This window comes from Rattus rattus, chromosome 10 (genome assembly GCF_011064425.1).
Source record: "Rattus rattus isolate New Zealand chromosome 10, Rrattus_CSIRO_v1, whole genome shotgun sequence".
In the NCBI taxonomy this organism is placed as follows: domain Eukaryota; kingdom Metazoa; phylum Chordata; class Mammalia; order Rodentia; family Muridae; genus Rattus; species Rattus rattus.
In genome coordinates, this window is record NC_046163.1 from 85694469 (window position 1) to 85708367 (window position 13899).

Below are 13899 nucleotides of genomic sequence, written 5' to 3' on the forward strand. Positions count from 1 at the left end.
GAAGTAGATATCTTAAGCGGAACTTACTTTTTTGTGGGCATAAAATCTGGGTGGAAGATTGAAGAAACAATTTTATTTGCAGGATGCAGTTGAGCTACATAAAGACAATGACAGAGAAATACAATGAGCTTGGTATTTTCCAGAGAGATCTTGTTGGTTTCACTAGTTTTCTTCTTTCATTGCTCAAATTCTTGACAGAGAGGACAAACAAACCTCCATGACTATTCGCTACAACAGAGCCTGTTTAAAGAGAAGTAAAGAACCTTAAATAGTGTGTGCACATGGGTGAAAGGTGTAGGGAAGGGAACTGAAGTGTTCAGTGTCTGTTTATGAATTCAGTTTTATGATTTATTATTTTTGCTTATGTGTGCATCTTTGCATGTGAGCGTAGGTACCCATAAAGGCCACAAGAAGCATCATGTCCTTTAGAGCTACATTTGCATGTTCATGTGGCCTGCTCCATGTGCTTGCTGCAGTCTATCTCTTATTGTGTGTAAGAATATCCAGTATGTTAAACCCTAAGCAATCTCTCTAGCTTGGTTTATAAATCTTTGGAGAATCAAAATATTCTTTACCACTTAAAAGACTTTTTGACTCAAAAAAAAGAAAAAAAGAAAAAAAAAAGAAAATGTCAAGGTGAAAAATATATAATAGGCAATCCTGACTTAGAATACAGCACAATACCCATTTGTGTGTGTGTGTGTGTGTGTGTGTGTGTGTGTGTGTGTGTGTGTGTGTGTGTACATGCACATGGGTGCTGGTTTTATATATCTGTATATCACAGGACACCAAGTATCTTTCTTGCTTTATCATTCCTTGTATTGTTTCAATGAGAAAAACTCTTTCATTGAGCATGGTCCTACTGTGACAGTCAGCAAGCACAGCAGATGCTTCAGTCTCACTACTTCACAATATTAGGATTTCAGGCTTAAAAAATGACAATCCTAAATCTTTACATGGTCCTTCTGATTGAATATTAGTGCTTTTACCCACTAATCCCTCTCTCTAGCACAACTTCCACTGACTTCTAAAATATTTTTTATACTTCATTTCTTAATGTATGTTAATATATGTGTTAAAGAGTGTGTAAATGTGTGTGTATATATGTGGTCTTTATCATGGTACGTGTGTTTGGAGGACAGATAGCAACTTCTGGGGATTGGTTCTTCTTCTTTTTCAATGTGGGTCCTACATATTAAAATCAGATTTTCAGTTTGGAGACAAAAGCCTTCATCAGCTGAGCCATTTCTACTACTTTAACTAGGGAATAGATATGAGAAAATCTTGAATATACCACCTTAGATCACAAAGTATGGCAATCCATATTTCAATTTTATGAATAGTACTTAATTTAAATTACTTTTAAACATTTAATTTTTTTCTAGGAATAAAAGTAATGAAAGAACTTAAAAATGGGTGAAATACTTCCAGGGGACTAAGCCACTACCCAAAAGACTATATGGACTGACCCTGGACTCTGACCTCGTAGGGGTAGCAATGAATATCCTAGTAAGAGCACGAGTGGAAGGGGAAGCCCTGGGTCCTGCTAAGACTGAACCCCCAGTGAACTAGACTGTTGGGGGGAGGGCGGCAATAGGGGGAGGGTGGGGAGGGGAACACCCATAAGGAAGGGGAGGGGGGAGGGGGATGTTTGCCCGGAAACCGGGAAAGGGAATAACACTCGAAATGTATATAAGAAATATTCAAGTTAATAAAAAAAAAAAAAAAAAAATGGGTGAAATAAACTCCTGTGTTATAGACAAACAAATATTTTGTATTCATTTAAAAAGCCTAGTTTTAGTTGTAATGTTGTGATTGTTTTACCAAAATAGGCAATGCAATCTAAGTGAATATAAAATTCAATATTTCACATATTTACTTTTACCAATTTCCTTTCCTACTAACTTTTCAAAGCCCACTATCCAGAGAACTATGCAATCTTGTACGTATTGAGTTATGTGCTGAGAACACTTTTGTTCATTTGAGGTTCAGTTTAGACCCAGAAGGAGTATGTGCAGATAAACTGATATATTATTTTTCTTAAAAAAAAAAAAAACTCATGAGACATTGTTTATAAAAATGCTTGTTCAATGAAAAAATCTAATTATCTATTAACTGGGAAGGTCAGGATTTATTTTACAAGTCTAATTAAACCTATCATTAGAAATCCTGGCTAGGGTCTCTATATTCTAAACACATAATTGGATAATTTAGACAATAACTTGTGATTATCAAGACCTTATCACAAGGGATTAACAAAAGGTAAGTGCACTTTTTCAACTAAAACTCTGGGATTTGATTGGTTGTGATTTCCTGTAAAGGTCAATATATGTTGCAAAGAGAAATTTCCTTGATGGGGGTTCATAACTATACATATCTGTGGTTACCACAACAACAAGCTTGTCAAGATACCCATAAGGATTCAGTAGTAGGGATTATATTTTTGTAGTAAGCAACAGCTCTCTAATTATACCTAATATCTACTCTACGAGAGGAAAATTATGTCTTTCCCTAGAAAGCTAGGCAACTACTCAGTTTCTTCCAAGTCATGAACTTGGAGAAGAACCTAAAACAACCAATTTTGTAAACCTACATAATTCCTAATTCTGTGTAATTTGGTTTGGTTTTCCTAGTCTAATTTTCATGTGCAATCTGGATCAATTTATTTGGTCTTGACTATGCTTTCTAAATGTTAGCAAATATTAGCTATAAAAAAAACCATTTTCCTCAAGCTTCTAATGGGATTTATTTGGAATGGTGTTTTGTAGGAATAGGATTAGATGGGAAATACAAAATAACAACCATTAAAGGACTCTTTAATTTTGTATGAAATCTGTTGAATAAAAAATGGACCAACTTGTAGATATTTAAGTAAAATGTGTCAAAGTACCTAACATTGAATCTAAAATTGAACTCTAGCCTAAAGTATCATCCTCTTTAGTGAATATTTTAAATTTCTTTTGAACATCAAATCTCAAATTCAGATAACATTTTCAGAAAGTTGTCAATTATAAAATATTCTCATCCCTGTCACATAATTATAGTAAATCTCTAATTTCTTTGTAGAAATTCCTCAGGAATGTGTTCATACATTGAAACCAGCTAAACTCTAGTTATTAAGCTTCTTTAATTGTTGTTATTAATCATTCTCAAACAGATAAAACATGCTGAGTGCCTCAAAGGATTATTTTGTTGTGAATTTCAGACTATTTCATGAAAGATCTTGTAACCCAGCTATGTTCCAAAAAAAAAAAAAAAAAAAAAAAAACAAAATTCATCATCAGTATGTTTATCCCAAATAAACATAAAGTAGATCTAAATGGTTTATAATATATGAAGTTTATCTCCCCAAAGTATTAAGTGTTAGGATGCATCAACATTTGCTGAAATAGGCAGACCTGTGTCTGCAAGACCAGGGATCTGAGGAACTTCAAGAATGGGGCAGATTACAGCCAATGATGTAGATACCCTTATTTCAGTTTGAATGTACTCTATACACAAATATATAAAAAAGACATAACTAAATCAGGAAAACTTGTAGATAAAAGACAGTAAGCACATACTAAATAGAAACAGAGCATTCATTTCCCAGAACTTTCTCCGGGAAGACCAATTAAATAAAAATTGACTGGCACACACTAGAAATTATATCTGGGAAAGCAAAAAAACAAAGCTGAAGACCATATCAAGATTCATGGTTCACTGAAGAAAGCTCTCAGCACAATTAAAAATATGTCTTATGAATTAAATTTGAATATTTCACATTGAAGGCACAGAATCATGTTCAAGAATAATCCAGGGAAACAAATTAATCTGAGGTAAAAGGCCCCCAACTTGTTTTTCTGGAGCCTCTCTCAAGGGTCCTCAAGGTAATGTTTACAATGAATTGTTGATTATGTTCCAACAGTGTGTAAGATTAGGATTTTTTTATAAATATTATAAATATGTTTGATTTAGATGTTTATAAATAAATATAATTTATATGTGATAAGTAAAATTATTCATTGAAACAATGCCCATGGTATAAAATAGAGACTAATAGGAGATGACTAAAGAAAATGCTTACAATGAGAAACAGCTATGGGTCGATAGTCACACATTTCATTTTTGAATTAGTTATTCTTTGGTTTATATGAAACATGATTCTTGCAATTTTTTTGACCAAGTTATTCACCAATTAAAATTCTCTCATAATATAGGTAGAAGAGCCCTCTATTGTCTTTAAAATGTCTCTGTAAATCCAAAATGTTTTAATTTTATGTTTTCTAAAACTACATTATTTTTGGAGATTATAATGTAACTACAACATTCGTCCCTTTCCTTGTGTCTTCCTAATCCTCCTCTCATATGACCTTCCTGCTCTCCTTTAAATTCAGTGTCTCTTTTTTCATGAGTTGTTATTTCATGCCTGTTTTTAAACATTTATTCTGAGCATAATTAAATATGTTAATTATGTTAATGTAATTTATTTGAATTATTCAGCTTCGCCTTCTCTATGGGAAGAATGTAGTTGATATTTTCTCTTTCAGCTTTGAATGTGGAAATGCCCTATAGCATTGCTATAAAATATTATAATTTGGTTATAATCTCTTTTCCTTTTGGTGCAGATACTCTCTCACTGGAAGCAAAATGTTTGATATCAATGGCAATGGAACAATAGTTACCACTAACCTACTTGACAGAGAGGTCAGTGCTTGGTACAACTTGAGTGTCACAGCTACTGAAACCTGTAAGTCCTCATTAACTAGTTGTAGAGTCAATAACTCTAAATAGAAAAAAAAATAATTTGAAATTGGAGACTGACATGTTTATGTGCTGTAGAAATAAAATTAAAAATTTATATGTAACTACTTGTATGTGGGTAATCTTATCAGTTACTATCTGCTCACTGGATTTAAAGCTTATTATACCCTTATGGTTAAAGTTTGAGTTTCTCTTACTTAAAAAGGTTAGTTTGATAAAAATAAAGGTTGAGTAAAACACACACCATAATGAAAATGATAATCTTTAAATATAAAAGATATTTATTATAGAACAATGTGTCACTATGCTTTTTATGGATGTTTTATGTATTTCCCATGTTTATTGTTAAGTAGCATTGTAATAAAAATTATGTACATTTACAAAACAAATATTTTTGAAAAGAAAATTATAATGCTACTGACTAGGTATTAACAGCTAAATTTTCCGTTTAAAAAATGTTGTTTTAACTGTTTTCTTTTTGCTGCTGTTTTTTGTTGTTGGGTTTTTTGTTTTGTTTTGTTTTGTTTTGCTTTGTTTCATTGTTGTTTTGTTTTTCCCACACAAGGTTTCTTTGTGTATCCTTGGCTGTCCTGGACTTGCTGTGCAGATAAGGCTCTCTTTGATCATAGCGATCTGCCTGCCCCTGCTTCCTGAGTCGTGGTAGTAAAAGCATGTGCTACTATCACCCAGATGTTATTTTTTAAAACTGTAACAGGTTTTAATGTTTGTAGGTAATATTTAGAAGCGTAATATGAATGTCTGTGCCTCATCCTCTTTTTAGGATGAAATATTTGTAAACTAGTACCAAAGAACATTTAACACAAATCGTATTTCATTCTGATTCTGAGTTGAAATATGAAGGATATCAAAAACATTAATTAGTTATCGTTCATTTGTTGTAGAACACAGAAACAGTAATATATTTTGAACTTCTGCTTATAGCTCCTACTTTCAGACCGTAAAATTTTAATAATCAGCAGACATTAGTGCCTTGTTCCCTTGTTTTCACTTTTCTTCAGACCTAGGCTCATAATGTCTTATCTAATTATGAAAATAGATCCACTCATACAAGTTTGTTGTTTAGTTATCATTTTTGAAATTGTGAATTAATTATTTATTTGATCAAATACATTAACTAAAGTTAAAAGTAATGGATATATAGAAAGTAACAAAAATTCTTGTTATTTAAGTTATTGAACATAAACACAGCAAGGGATTAAAATTCATATAGGAAATATCCTTTGTTCCTTGTAATTGATTTTATACAGAATTGAAAAAAATTGTGAGTATATTGGCATAAGGTAAGGCTTGAAGCATATCTTTTCTTATAATTCAATGCTTATAGTTACTATATGACATTTGCAAGATGATTTTAGTCTGTTTGTTCATTTATTTAAAATATATATTGAGTTATATAGTGAAACAAGACAGGTGAACTTGGTCCTAGTGAAAGATCCCTGAAGGGAGACCCTTACTCAAGTCTTGGGAAATCTCGGAACACAGACACAGAGAGACCATTTTGGATGTAATACGCAAAGGCGAGGTTTATTACGGAGATCTATTATGGAGATCTCCGGGCCACCATATATCCCATGCAGGAGACAGAGGTGTTGCCCCCGAGTGGCTGGGAGAAGGGCTTTTTAAAGGAAGAAGTCACAAGCTCCAGGAGATGAGGGGATGGTAAAAGGAAATACCAAAAATGTCACAAGGGGAAACTCTCAAAGTCACAGGATTGTTCTTAAAACTCTAGGGTTTAAATGAGGGGAAAGGTCAAGCATGTTCCTGAGAACAGATCCTGATTGTCCTTTAGGGTAAATGTTTGTCAGAGTTGATGAGGCATCTGCATCTGAAACACATCTGGTCAGGCCTCACCGCAGGATTCCTGGAATACTCTCTGCAGGACACAGTATACAATAAGGACTTGGACAAACCTCACAGGGCTAGGGCTCCTTACTCGTTTACTCACTTCCGGAGTCATTCCAAGGGCCCCGGTGAATGAGTCAGTACCAGATGCCCTGGGATTTTTTAATTTTATCTGCCTTAAGATGCTATCTCTCACTAGATTTTTAACTTTTGTCTATTTAAATGGTAAAGTATAACAGAAGTACTATTTTGACCATTTGTGGTACACAGAAATGCCAAAGTTTTCCATGTGGGAAGACACGATGCTATATATACCTGGTACTAGAGCTCTTATCCATTCTTGCTTTCTGAGATTGAATTATTGTGTCATTCTGTAAAAATATTATAAAAAAAATAAATCAGGTCAATTCAAAAGAGAAATTGAAATTAAAAATAAAAAGAATTCTCTATAAAAAATTTTCAGGTACTAAAGATTATAATTTGTCAAAGCTTCAGAATAAGTCAATTCAAACTTTTGACTTATATGAGGAAAATAAAATAAACTACCTTTTATACTAAGTTCATTACAAAATAAGTGATTAGGGACAATATTTATAACCTATAGAGAGTGTATTTTGTTTTATATTTGCTTAATATCATATGTATATATGTACATGTGTGCAGATATACATGTATATATTGGTATATATTTGAAGTCAAAGGATGTTTTGGAAGAATTGCGTCACTCTTTTTTCTATTTGGGTTTCAGGGATAGAAGTCAGGCCATCATACTTAGTGGCAGGATTCTTTGTCTTCTGAGCATGTCCCTGGCCCAACTGTCAGTATTTGTTGACTCAAAATGCTTTAATTGTGATAAATTTTAAGAGTTATAAAACTAATGAAAACCTGTTTGGTTAAAAAAGGAAGGCTAGATGATTTAATTAGATAATACTTTTAATCTAAAGAATATTGACAATCAAAGAAAATCTCTAGTAAATTATCTTTTTTGTTACCTTTCTTTTTTTTAATTTTAGGACTTAAGGAAGGCAAAAGTAAATTTTGGCATTATAAACAGGAATCAAAACATTAACACACATCTTTAATTTTCAAGAAAGTCACTTCCTACTCAAATCATTATTTTTAACATTTTCTTATTTATATAGCTTTGTTACAAAGAATAATCCTATACTTTGTCATCTTATAATGACATTATTATGTATTCTTATCATATGCAATAATCCATTTCTTTATGTGCACAGCTTGAGCAATCAGGGCAACACTCATCCCCTAACAATCATGAACACTATCCCACTGATCAAAAACTTAAGAGTATTTGAAAAGAAAATGACTTTATGAACGCTACACTAATTATATGCATGTGCCCTCATGTATATACACACACATACACTATTCAGTCAATAATGCTGAATCAATTTTTGATTTAAATATTACTCCAAAAACATATAAAAGAGGATATAAACAATGGTATATATGTGGTAGAAGCATAGCCAAACGATGAGAGTAACATATAAATATGGAAATCATTTCAAGTTCTCAAGAAAATGTACTTTAGCCATGGGAATAGAGAGACGACTTAGAAGTTGTGATCACTAGCTGATCTTCCAATGGATCGAGGTTCAAATCCCAGCAACCACATAGCAGGTTACCACCTTCTATAAATCTAGATCCAAGAGATCTGATGCCCTATTTTGACCTATGTCTATATCTATGACACCAGGCATAGAAATAGTATCCAAATTTACATGAAGGCAAAATACACACATAAAATAAAATAAGATAAAATTATACTATTGCTACAACTCAATTGTGTTTTCCATACATTACTTTGATCTTCTTCCAAGATGTCCATTACTGTTGGTGAGGCTTAAAGTATCACGCTTCATGAGTTTTCTGATGTTTTTAAGTGGAGTCTTATATGGAAATAGGCAGAACTCAATGATAGTTAAAACAGTTTGACACAAATATTGTTAAATCTATACCATGTTACAGACGTTAAACATCTTAAATCTATGCTACATTTTTTAAATGACAAGAGAAGGGTGAATCATAATTATATCCAATTCCAATCTAGAACCATATTGTCTTAATTCCGCTTTATTTATATGGGACTGTGATGGTTTCTATATGCTTGGGTAAAGGATTGACACTATTAGGAGGTATGTCCTTGTTGGAGAAGGTGTGTCACTGTGGGTGTGGGCTTAAGACCCTAGCTACCTACAAGTGAGTCTTCCATTAGCAGCCTTCAGATGAAGATGTAAGGACTCTCAGCTTCTCCTGTACCATGCCTGCCTAGATGCTGCCATGATCTTGCCTTGATGATAATGGATGGAACCTCTGAACCTGCAAGCTAGTGCGGAGTGTTGTCCTAATAAGACTTGCCTTGGTCATGGTGTCTGTTCAGAGCAATAAAATCCTAACTAAGATAGGGATCTTATTAACAAATAATATCACAAGTTATTTTAATCTTATATTTTTAATTGACTGAGATGTATTATCTGTTATCTTAATAGATTTTATAAATTTTCTTCTCTTTGCTTAGTGCAGTCATGTCATTGAATAGGCCAAATATAGCATGTAAGTTGCTTTTGTTGTATACTTTTTTTAGAATAAAGTAATAATTCCTAAGCATGTAAGATTTATTCCTCATCACTCTGAAGCTGTTGTGACCTTCTAAGTCATGTGTCATTGAAAATGTGAGGATTAGAGAAATTATATTAATATAGTGTGATTTCAAGATATGATTACAATATCGAATAGTTTACAAAGAACATAGCTGTGGCAAAATTTCATGCTAAAAATATTTTCAAACTGTTATAAAAGCATTAAAGCTGAATGTATTAATGTTGAAACTATAATTTCATATCATATGTAAAGAGAAAAGGATACATAAAATTCAAAATATAGAAGTACCTGAAAACAGTTTAATTATCATAAGGGAGTTAAAGAAACACTAAAGACCAAAGTCCAAAAAATATAGGGTTTCATTCCTGCAATCACAACTTTGCAAGGTTTAAGTAAAAATTGCCTATGAGTTCAACATAAACTCGTGTGAGAATAAAAAGCCAAAAGAGTTACAGTATTTGATTCAATCTCTGATAATCAGATCAATCAGTTCATCAAACAATCATAAGTTTAAGTGAATTAAATGTATAATTTTGAAACAATTTCCACAAAATATATTACAACAATGGTACAGTTGATAATGAGAACCAAAATTATGCAAATTATAATTATTTTAACTTATACATTATGTATAGGGCATATTTTCTTGATGCACAAATGTTAAAAACTAAAATAAAAAAGAATAAAGTTAAAGTGTCAACATTTGAAAAATAAACAATATAAACTAAATGCATTTATTTTAATTAACCAAATTTATAAATGCATAGACATGTCAAGATAAGTGATAATAAATGTTTCTAGGTCAGGAAGATGAAGTCCATCCTAAATCTGTTTCTGATGCTATATGGTCATATTTCTGAGAATCACAAACCATTTTAGTAAAGAGGACTCTGATATTTTCTTGTATTATTTTTGACTTTAGGCTTAAGGGGTACAGGATAAGGAATGAAATTTTAAAAAATAAAAAGGTACCATTGGATAAGTACTTTCAACATTTGCATATCACTCCAACTGACATATTTTGTTTTGCTTTCCCTCTTTTTAACTGGCTATTTTCTTTACTTACATTTCAAATGTTATCCTCTTTCTTGATTTCCCCACTGGAGTCCCATTGTCCCTTCCCTCCTCCCCCGCCTCTATGAGAATGTTCCCCCACCTATCAATCTATTCCCTCCCATCTCCCATTACTCATTTAACTCTATGCTGGGGCATTGAGCCTTCACAGGGCCAAGGGCCTTTCCTTCCATTGATGGCCAATAAGGGTATCCTCTACTACATATGTGAGAATCCATACATGGGTTCTTCCACGTGTACACTTTGGTTGGTGGTTTAGTATCTTTGAGCTCTGGGTGTCTGGCTGGTTGATGTTGTTTTTCCTATGGGGTTGAAAATCCCTTTAGGTCCTTTAATCCTTTCTCTAATTCCTCCATTATGGACCCAGTTCTCAGTTCCATGGCTGGCTGTGAGCACCTGTATGCATTTGTCAGGCTCTAGCTGAGCCTCTCAGGAGACAGCAATATGAGTCTCCTGTAAGCATGCACTTCTTGGCATCAGCAATAGTGTCTGGATTTGGTGGCAGTATATGGGATGTATACCCACGTGGGGCCATTTCTGGATGACCTTTCCATCAGTCTGCACCATACGTTGTCTCTGTATTTCCTCCTGTGGATATGTTTGCTTCCTTCTAAGAAGAACTGAATCATCTGCTTTTTGGTCTTCCAACTTCTTGAGTTTAATGTGGTCTTTGGATTTTATCTTGGGTATTCCAAGATTTTGGGCTAATATGCACTTATCAGTGAGTACATACCATGTGTGTTCTTTTATGATTGGGTTACCTCACTCAGGATGATATTTTCCAGTTCCATCCATTTGCCTAATAATTTCATGAAGTCATTGTTTTTGATAGCTGAGTAATATTCCATTGTGTAGATGTACCACATTTTCTGTATCCATTCCTCTGTTGATGGGCATCTGGGTTCTTTCCAGCATCTGGCTATTATAAATAAGGCTGCTGTAAACATAATCAAGCAAGTGTACTTGTTATATTTTGGAGCATCTTTTGGGTATATGCCCAGGAGTACAGCTAGGTCCTCAAGTACGTCCATTTTTCTGAGGAACCTGCAGACTGATTTCGAGAGTGGATGTACCAGCTTGCAATCCCACCAACAATGTAGGAATGTTCCTCTATCTCTATCTCCATATCCTCACCAGCATCTGATGTCACCTGAGGGTTTTTTCTTTGTTTGTTTGTTTTTTGTTTTTGTTTTTTGTTTGTTTGTTTCTTTTTATCTTAGCCATTCTGACTCGTATGAGGTAGAATTTCAGGATTGTTTTGATGACAAAGGATGCTGAACATTTCTTTAGGTGCTTCACAGTCATTCAATATTCTTCAATTGAGAATTCTTTGTTTAGCTCTCTCCCACATTTTTTAATAGGGTTATTTGATTCTCTGGAGTCTAACTTCTTGAGTTCCTTGTATATATTGGATATCGGTCCTCTATCAGTTGTAGGATTGGTAAAGATCTTTTCCTAATCTGTTGGTTGCCATTTTGTCCTGTTGACAATGTCCTTTGCCTTACAGAAGTTTTGCAATTTATGAGGTCCCATTTGACAATTCTTGATCTTAGTTCATATGCCATTGGTTTTCTGGTCAGATAATTTTCCTGTTTCTATGTGTTCTAAGCTCTTCCCCACTTTATCTTTTTTTTTTTTTTCATCGTTATTAACTTGGGTATTTCTTATTTACATTTCGATTGTTAGTCCCTTTCCTGGTTTCTGGGACAACATTCCCCTAACCCCCCCCTCCACTTCTCTATGGGTGTTCCCATCCTTCCCTCCCATTACTGCCCTTCCTCCCATTACCGCCCCCCCCAACAATCACGTTCACTGTGGGTTCAGTCTTGGCAGGACCAAGGGCTTCCCCTTTCACTGGAACTTAATCAAATTGAAAGGAGGTAAAAGATTGTAAAAGCCAAAGGTGATAGATAGTTCTAAAAATTCAGTGTTTTCCAGGCACAAGAGGACTGATGCACATATGCACTCACACTCACAGAAACTATAACAGCTGGAATAGGTCTTGCATAGGTTTAAACCAAACAAATCCCCAACATTGAGAAGGAGAGGCATTTATAAGATCCTAGCTCTAGCACAGAAGCTATTAGAAATTGATGGTGGCAGGAAGGGGAAAAAAAGTAAAGTAAAAAAAAAATATTATAATGAGGTATCATGAGGTATATCAGCCATACTCAAGTTCATGAATGATGCCCAAGAATAGTTAACCAACACTTTTGCATGAAGCTTTTGCTACCCCGCCTAAGTTCTGGGAACAGGCTGCGCTACCAGCCCCCACCTAGTGTTCCCTGAATTCATGGATAAAAACACAGACACATGTTGCTCAACTTCAACTTGCCTTTTGCCACAACTGTTAGGTGCTAATTATCTCCTACCTAGAGAATTGAATCGTGCCCTTAACAACAGCTTTTAGCTCCACAGCGCTCCACCTGCCCTCAAGTTTAGTTGCTCAGTTACCTTTAATCCCAGCTCAACATTCCCAGCTGCCACCTGCAAAAGTCGCCTGGAGCTGCTCCATCTGAGATCTCATGGCTGCTTGGCTTTTATCTCTCTCAATCACGGTGAACTTTCCCTCTGTCTCTGACCTGTGGGAACCAGGAAGTTCTGCATATTCCATTTACCCAGTAATTGGCCCATTGTTTCTTTAATGGAAGATCAAAATTCAATAGGGAAACATAACCTTTGAATCAGAACCACCCCTACAAAACACAAAACAAACTTCATTTTGTTTGGGGGACTTATTTTAATATTTTTGACATTTCTATGCTATCTGATTTGTGTATCGATTTTATATTTTTGAAAGAAATAGAAAATAAAGCTGCGTTGGTAGGGAGGTAGGTAAAGTCTGATAGCATTTGAGATGTGGAAATAAAATGATTAAAATGATAAAATGCTTTGTGTAACATAATAAAATAAGTTAGAAGGTAAAAGAAAACCCAAAGAGACAAAACCCAAGACATGACAAAGTGAACAAGAAAAGGCACTCAGTTTCACAAACCAAGGGATGACAAAGTGAAGAAGATAAGACACTCATTTTCACACTCAAGATTCCCATATGAACTGTACTGGAAGTTATGATATGGATGTAGAGAACCTGGAACAGACTCATTCAGGCTTGTGGATGATGCTGCACTCTGTGTGAATTTAAATGAGCCTTTTCATTTTGATTTAGAGATTTTTGGATTCCTATTGTCCTCCATTCCCCATGGATCTTATACTCATTAAAGCTCCTCTTCCAAAGGGATCCCTGAGCTTTGATGGGAGAGATTTGATGGAGACTTTCCTCTTAGGACTGAGGTCTATTATTACTCTTTGCATAATGTGTAGCATTATGCAAATTTCTATTTGCATAATTTCTATTATTTACTTTCATAGGATATAGAAAATGAATGAATCAATGAATAAATGAATGAAAATGTAGCCACTAGAATAAAAGCTAACATCTAATTGTCATGTAAACCTGCTAGGGTAAGGAAAATCAGTTTTCTCTAATATAATGACCCTGAATATACCAACCACTCCAAGGACAAATCTCACGCTCCAGGGTAGTTTAACAATGTATTCTAACACGGACTACACAGTTTTGATCTGTATGTGTTT

General features: G+C 34.2%; 1 protein-coding gene across 1 annotated transcript in view; it reads left to right on the top strand.

The window, feature by feature from the left end:
- The window catches only part of Cdh19 (cadherin 19), a 74490-nt gene that overhangs the window by 38068 nt on the left and 22523 nt on the right, over positions 1 to 13899 (top strand). The window contains exon 7 of the mRNA XM_032915611.1: positions 4608 to 4729. Coding sequence (XP_032771502.1) covers positions 4608 to 4729 — 122 coding nt within the window. The remainder of the gene's footprint in view (positions 1 to 4607; positions 4730 to 13899) is intronic.